The sequence below is a fragment of the Emys orbicularis genome, chromosome 2, assembly GCF_028017835.1.
Source record: "Emys orbicularis isolate rEmyOrb1 chromosome 2, rEmyOrb1.hap1, whole genome shotgun sequence".
Classification (NCBI taxonomy): domain Eukaryota; kingdom Metazoa; phylum Chordata; order Testudines; family Emydidae; genus Emys; species Emys orbicularis.
The window spans coordinates 176,076,047-176,084,176 of record NC_088684.1 but is presented as its reverse complement, the minus strand read 5'-3'; the positions used below and the strand labels follow the sequence as shown (position 1 = coordinate 176,084,176).

The following is an 8,130-nucleotide window of genomic DNA, read 5'->3' as shown; positions in this document are numbered from 1 at the left end:
GAGATGTTCAGAGCAGGGTGTGAAACTCCACCCCGGGAGAATGGTCAAATATTTATAACTACAGACTATCCCTCCATGATTATTTGGATACTTTTTGCAATATGAAACCTCTAAAATTAGGAAGCAATGTCTGGAATGGAACATACATTTAAAGGGTCACACTTCTGTACTAGTGAAGTTATTAGTGTTAATCTGGGAAAGTTAAGCAACTTACTAATTAAGCAGGAGAGCCAACTGGCATATTTATTTAAGATCTACTGTTGCTCTCATTTCAATGAAATGATTTCCTTTGGGGGAATTCAGACAGTTTTCAAAAGTAAACATGAGTGTATTTAAGCCAAAAGGAGCAGTTTTCAAATCACTCTGGCTACGAAATCAAGTAACAAATAAACACACTAAAGCAGAGGCAATATAGTGAAAACATTGTATTGTGACATGCTTTTCCAGTTCAAATGTTGAAAGCATTTTTTTATTGAACAAATTATTAAATCCTACATGCAGAATTCTGAAAGCCTAAACTACATGTTAAACAGCTGAACACATCCTACTCACATTTTATCTCTGGATCTTTTAAACAACAACTAACAGTCTATTAATATAACTATAACCAGCAGACTAATTTGGATGGACTTTATTTAGCTCTTGAAAATATTCTATACAAGAGCACTAGTCATTAATTAACTTTATTTTTTTAAATCACAAACACTATACAATCTGTCTTGTTGGTGTTAAAACATCTATTGTCTTAAAAAAAGTTTAATAAGTATTAAAGCAGTTTTAACAGCGATAAAGTAGGCTTTATTCCAATCATGTGAGTTTGATTATTCAAACACAGATTTTTACAATAACAAAATCTACCAAGACCTACTTCTTTTGGAACTATGCCATTTGCTCTACTGGATTATGAAATTTATATTTTTACTTTTTAAAAATAAAGTGTCAGAATTATTTATGAAGACGGTAGTGCTTAGACCCAGCCAATACATTTTATAAATATGTTACAACTACACACAGTACACAGCTTCACAGTTCATGCGATAGGCAGTGTCTAAAAAATCAGTTACTAACTTTCAAAAACATTTAAATATCTACGGTATTTAAACACAGTGTCTCCTAGTTTTTTCGTAAGAAAAGTAAGCTGTAAACATCTTTACCTTTAGTTCATGCCTTGTTTGCTAGGTAATGGTGGGTATTTTTGTTTTTTATCTACAACCATTGGTGAAATAAGTCTGTGTTCTCAAAAATATTACATTCCATGAATAAAGCACAAATCTACTATATAACCATGTGATACAGATACAGAAAATGAACTACAGTATTCAAAAACATAAAAGGAAAATTACTAAAACAGTCCTTAGCTGTTAGAGCTGATGCTTTCAGAATACAACAGACCAACTGTGCTACACTAAAAATGTCCAAAAATAAGGCCTCTGAAATAAATAGTTCCATTCTTTAAAAAAAGATATAATAAAAATGTACATCACATGGTCAATGTAGGTATAAAAATCATCACGTTAAACCATCCTGGATGATGTATCTGAAGTAAAATGGCCTAGGTTTTGCTTCTGTCGACGTCCTCTGTTGTTTTTAGGGCATTTTCTGTATTTTTTTTAAAGAGGAAGAAAATGTATTTTAATCTTATTCTACATATTTAAAACAGCATTCATGATTTTACTTTCTTCTTTTAACCAAAAATCTCAATAACAGCGTAGTGTCTATCAGCATCACTGACTGGGGAAGTGGACCGGTGCTTTGGTAGTTTGGCACATAGGTGCCGACTCTGTGGGTGCTCCGGGGCTGGAGCACCCACGGGGAAAAATTGGTGGGTGCTCTGCACCCACTGGCAGCTCTCTGCCCCCCTGCCCCTGCTCACCTCTGCCTCCGCTCCGCCTCCACCTCCTCCCCTGCACGCGCCGTGTCCCTGCTTGTCCCCCCTTGCTCCCAGTGCTTGCCGCCGCGAAACAGCTGTTTCGTGAGGCAAGCGCTGGGAGGAAGGGGGAAGGAGAGGGAACGCGGCGTGCTCGGGGGAAGAGGTGGGGCCAGGATTTGGGGAAAGGGTTGGAATGGGGGTGGGTCAGGGGTGGAGTCGGGGCAGGGGAGGGGCCAAGCACCGACCAGCGCCCGGAAAAGTTGGCATCTATGGGTTGGCACTTTGGAGGGTCTATGAGATCCCAGGCTACTGTGGTAGCAGCTGTTGCCAGGAGAGATGCCTTTCATGTGAATTTGGTCTTGAAAGCACTCTGGCCTTGATCCCACACAATATTTAAGCATGTGATTAACCCCACTGACTTCACTGGAACTCCTCATGTATTTAAAGGTGAGTACATGCTTAAGAGCTTTGTTAGATTGGGGCCAAAGTGCTCAGTGCCTTATGAGGTCAGGCCCTTGACGAGAAGAGGATCTGGACTTCACTACAGTTATCTGTGCCTTTGTCAACTCACGTTCCCACAGGGCTATCTCTTAAGATATCTTGGAAACTTAACAGAGTGCAAAATTCAGCTGCTCATTTCCTAAGAGGAGCTTAACAGGGACAGCAAATTGCACGGGCGCTCTACAGACAGCACTAGCTGCATATTCATTTCTAGGTGGAGTTTAAGGTGTTGGCTTTAACCAATAAAGTCCTAAATGGTTAAGCAGCTGGGTACCTGAGGGATGCACCTTTCTCCATATGACAGCACCGCATTTATGATCAGTGGAGGGGCCTGAACCCACACATCCTCTGGTGTGGGGAAGGGGCCATGGTGTTTTTCATGAGGTAGCTTCTACTCTGGAAGTATCTCCCACTTTGGTCTAACCCAGGGGTTCTCAAACTTCACTGCACCATGAGCCCCTTCTGACAACAAAAACTACTACACGACTCCAGGAAGGGGGACTGAAGCCTGAGCCCGCCCGAGCACCATTGTCCTAGGAGAGGGTGGGGGGCAAAGCCAAAGCCCGAGGCCCACCAGCCCAGGCGGGGAAGGGGGGGGCAAAGCCCAAGGGCTTCAGCCCCAGGCACACAGGCGCCAACTTTTCTGGGCGCCGGTGGGTGCTCGCCCTCAGCCCTGCCCTGCCCCCATTCCAACCCCTTCCCCAAATCCCGGCCCCGCCTCTTCCCCCGAGCGCGCCGCGTCCCCTCTCCTCCCTCCCAGTGCTTGTTGTGCGAAACAGCTGTTTCGCGGCGGCAAGTGCTGGGAGCAAGGGGGGACAAGCAGGGACGCGGCGCGCTCAGGGGAGGAGGTGGAGGCGGAGCGGAGGCGGAGGTGAGCTGGGGTGGGGGAGTGGGGCGAGGAGCTGCCGGAGGGTGCAGAGCACCCACCAATTTTTCCCAGTGGGTGCTCCAGCCTCGGAGCACCCATTGAGTCGGTGCCTATGCCCAGGCAGGGGGCATGTAACCTGAGCCCGTTGCCCAGGACTGAAGCCCTTGGGCTTCGGCCCTGCATGGTGGGGCTCAGGCTTTGGCCCTGGGCCCCAGCAAGTCTAATGCCAGCCCTGGTGACCCCATTAAAACGGGGTCGCAACCCACTTTGGGGTCCCGACCCACAGTTTGAGAACCACTGGTCTAACCTATTTGCTAATGTTTGGAATCTACTGTAAAGCTCATATTTTCTCCTCAGCTTTTGGAACAGGATTGGTGGAGGGGAATGGAGCGGCTAGCAGTGATTTGTGTGTGAAGGGGTAGTTTATTGTTCTGACTGATTTAGATTTTGTGATAAATACAGAGGCATCATGTAACCAGTCTGGACACATTAATCATTCTATATTTGATCACTGTATTTTTTAGAACGTGTGTTATGCACATAGAGCTTTGGGACAGTCAAGTTCCTAAATACATTTATAATAAATAATCACACATACATAAAAATGTGTGGTGTTATATTGCTTTTATAATTACCTACCTTGTTATGCACATGACAATTGCAACTATAATGGCAATCTGTACAGCTCCAATTATTGCTGCAATAAGGACATGTGTAAGCTTTTGTCTGCTTGGTACAACATAAAGAATACTAAAGTCTGTCTTTTCACAGTGCTGTCCAGTATATCCTGATTCACATCTGAAAGACACAAGGAATATTTCATGGAATATTGAGTCTTATCAATATGCAAATCATTCTGCAGATAAAATAGTAATCTGAGGGACAGGCAAAAAGCCTAGTAATCGATGAAAACTTCAAAAATTGGGACATAATGTAAAGGATGGAGGATAGTATAGAGACAGCAGGAGAGAAACCCACTTGTCACTGTCTGCGCTGCTACTTCCGTGACCTCAGATAAGGTTTGAAGGCAAGAACAGCACAAGGGATATCCTCTGAGATTCAGCCAGTTCTGAAAATGAATGAAGCAAGCAGGACTGTAGCTTTCACCCAGGCCGAGGGGAGGCTGAGGAGAGTGCAAGGTTTTACAGCACAGGTCTTCCTTTTGTGGAGAGAGGGAGGCACAGAGTGGATGTTCTCCACTTTCATCGAGTACAACTAATTTTGCCCTGTGGTCTCAGTTCAGCAAAGGAAGTAAGCATAGATTTTAAGAATGTGATTTCAGTGGGACAGCAGATCGAGGGACGTGATCGTTCCCCTTTATTCGACATTGGTGCGGCCTCATCTGGAGTACTGTGTCCAGTTTTGGGCCCCACACTACAAGAAGGATGTGGAAAAATTGGAAAGAGTCCAGCGGAGGGCAACAAAAATGATTAGGGGTCTGGAGCGCATGACTTATGAGGAGAGGCTGAGGGAACTGGGATTGTTTAGTCTCCAGAAGAGAAGAATGAGGGGGGCTTTGATAGCAGCCTTCAACTACCTGAAAGGGGGGTTCCAAAGAGGATGGAACTCGGCTGTTCTCAATGGTGGCAGATGACAGAACAAGGAGCAATGGTCTCAAGTTGCAGTGGGGGAGGTCTAGGTTGGATATTAGGAAACACTATTTCACTAGGAGAGTGGTGAAGCACTGGAATGCGTTACCTAGGGAGATGGTGGAGTCTCCTTCCTTGGAGGTTTTTAAGGCCCGGCTTGACAAAGCCCTGGCTGGGATGATTTAGTTGGGAATTGGTCCTGCTTTGAGCAGGGGGTTGGACTAGATGACCTCCTGAGGTCCCTTCCAACCCTGATATTCTATGATTCTATGATTCTATGTGCTTAAAGTTAAGCACATGCTTAAGTACCTTGTTGAACTGGGGCCTAAGTTAGGGAACAATAAACAGATGTGATAAAACAAGTGGGCAGAGGATCTCCAGAAAACTCAGTCAGGGACCAAGGTGCACGGAACAAAACAGGAATATATGACACAAATCAAAAGACAATGATGAGGAACAATGGAGAAAAATAGATGATGATACTATGGAAGAAGTGTGTGTGTATATATATATATATATATACACAAATATAATATTTGTATATATATATATATATATACACAAATATAATACGCCTATCAGAGCTGAGCAAACTGTGTAGAGTTTGGTTTGTGTCAGTTACAGGAACGGAACTCTGCAAGGCCTTTGTGTAAGGACTGGCACCAACAACACCACCTGTTTTATCGGGATGGTTGGGTTCCAGCCAAACCTGCCCCAATGCTCTCCCCCCAGCCAGCTCTGAGCCTGGACTCACCAAACGCCCAGTAGGCCAGAACTCCAGGCTGCAGATGCTAGACAAAGGCCAGGCTAGTTCCCCAGAAGACTGTACAGAAAGGTCAGGAAGGCTGAGAACAGTCCTGGCTCACAAGTCAGATGATTCTAGGACCGCACCAGGCACCCCCCCAAAAGCCATGCAGGAAGATTAGTGCAGTAACAAGCACTAGTCAATGTCCAGGCAGGACAGAGCATCCCATCAGAACCTGACTGGAAGGTGGGAAGCAGTACAGACTTGGCCTACACAGCATGCTGCCCCGCTTCCCCTCAAACAAGTGAGCAGTGCTCCTGAGGGAGTCCCTGGAAATTTGGGAGGGATGTGAACAGGCTGGTAGGAGGCAGAGCAGGAGCACTTTTCTCTAAACAGCATCCTCCCCAAGCAAACCAGCCGATTTCTCAAAGGCAAATTCAGTGGATGTTTGTACTGCTCAGAGCAACACAAATTTTCAATCCATGCAGGGCACAGCCCTAGAGAAGAAGACAATGAGAGCACATTCCTGACTGAGCCATGCTGCCGAGGGGAGAGAGGCTGAAGAGCACACAGCGGAAAGCACCACATTGAATACCCAGGATTAATGGAGCCAGCATCTCCTGTGGATTCTACATAGTTAACAGGCCCTACCCCATATCTCTCCATGCAGCCAGAGCTAGACCAGCAGCCTCACCTCTGACTTGGGGGGGGGGGGGGGGGACTACAAACAGAAAAAATCTCAGCTTTAACATTAAATTGTAAACGTGTTGCTCATTTTCCTTGTGAAGTTAGCCTTGAAAATGAACTGATGTTAAACATATCAGTAGTGTTGAATTCAACAAGCAATTGGCCTCCACTTTTGTAGCAGCAGGCTGGAGAGGAATTAAAGATACATGCACGCACACGCACAAGCACACGCACACAAACACACACACAACGCCCCTGATATAAACAAAGTCAGTTATGCTTGGGTGTATCACAAAGAATCACTCCAACTCACCCCCAAATCCATCCCTGTGCTTGGTGAGGTGACGATGGAGGACAGGAATTAGTTACATTTGGGGAAGCAAAAATCTTTTTCCACAGGAATGCAGGGAAAATGCCCTGGATTTTCAGTGCTATGAAACCCATGTATTCTTGTGAATACACGTTCCTCATCTACGGGCTTTCTGCAGGAGACACTGACTCACAGATTGGATAAGTACCAGTAAAAGCAGCGTCATTAAGAAAAAGGCACAACATTACGCTAGATATCATTAACAGTGGATGGGAAAGGAACCAAGATAAATTTATGTACATTTATAAGAAGGAAGGAAATGACAAAGGAACCTGTTTGTGCATTACCTAGTAGGAAGAAAGGAAAAGAACAGGTGACAGATAGAACGCTAATTCATTATTCCCTACTTTGCTTTTGTCTTCTTTAAAGAAGATAGTAGCCATAGTAGGCTTAATGTAAGAACCATTCTATAAAGCACAATCAAGAAAGAAGAGGTTAAAGAATATCCAGATAATCTGAAAATATTCAAATCATTACAGTTCAATGAATGTCACCCTGGAATGCTAAAGACATTCTCAGAACTTCTGAAATGGTTGGAAATTATTTTTGAGAACTCCTGCAGGGCAAGAGAGATCCCAGAGGCCTGGAATAAGGCAAAGAAAATACTGAGGTCAAGAATGGAATTGGCAGGTGAGGGGATGAAGTATTATAGACCAGACCTCTAATTACCTGGTAAACTAGTAAAGCAGTCCATTTTATAAGCACTTACTGGAAAATAAGATGATAAATAGTAGGCAACATGGGTTTATCAAAATAAAATTATGCCAAATTAAATTAATGTATTTCTTTATTCAGACAACAAGCAAAAGGCTCAGCTGCGTGTTGTTGGCACAGCCCTACACTGGGGGTGATGCAAAGCTGCATGGTCCCAGGGCAAGCACCTGGAGGCAACCTAGAGCCACTAGCTGTGCAGAAACAGCATGACCACCGGTAAATCACTTGATGGGGTGCAACTGAATACCCCTCACGTGATCGGACAGCTCCACTGGCTGGTGAGTAGGGCATGACGTCATAGTCCTCTCTCTGTCCACACCCATTGGGGTACCAGGCACCTGCAGGTCTGCAATCATGCCTAGCCGCTGTGTAGACTGCCCGATGCGCCAGGAGACCATCTGCCATCACTACACACCCACTTGTGTGAGGTAGAATTTGAGATTCTCTGACGAGGAGGATGGGATGGAGAGCATGATAATCCAGGCTCCAATCCAGCCTGATATTTCACTCAATTCTGGACACTTCATTACCAGAAAAATAAGACGGGGGCATAACAAATTTGCCATAAATGAGCCGGGGTAAGTTGTGAGAGCTCTGCTGCTGCAAATGGCAGCTTGATCCCTGCTAAAGGAAGAGAGAGTCTGACACACTCGCTAAAGAGGATGAACATAAAATGAAAAGGTTATTGTGTCCCAGTAATGAGGAAAAAGGTCAGATGAAAAGGAAAATAATGATTTGTAAAAGGCTGTGTTCCCAGCCATGCTGGCTCGTGAGGGGGCCCTCCAC

The 8,130-nt window shown here is 44.9% G+C and overlaps 1 protein-coding gene across 1 annotated transcript in view; it reads right to left on the bottom strand.

Annotated features, from left to right (window-relative positions):
- Positions 1-1,514: 1,514 nt before the first annotated feature.
- TMEFF1 (transmembrane protein with EGF like and two follistatin like domains 1) overlaps positions 1,515-8,130 on the bottom strand; it is a 224,852-nt gene continuing 218,236 nt past the window's right edge. The window contains exons 9-10 of the mRNA XM_065399550.1: positions 3,879-4,037; positions 1,515-1,599 (exon numbers count right to left, since the gene is read on the bottom strand). Coding sequence (XP_065255622.1) covers positions 1,515-1,599; positions 3,879-4,037 — 244 coding nt within the window. The remainder of the gene's footprint in view (positions 1,600-3,878; positions 4,038-8,130) is intronic.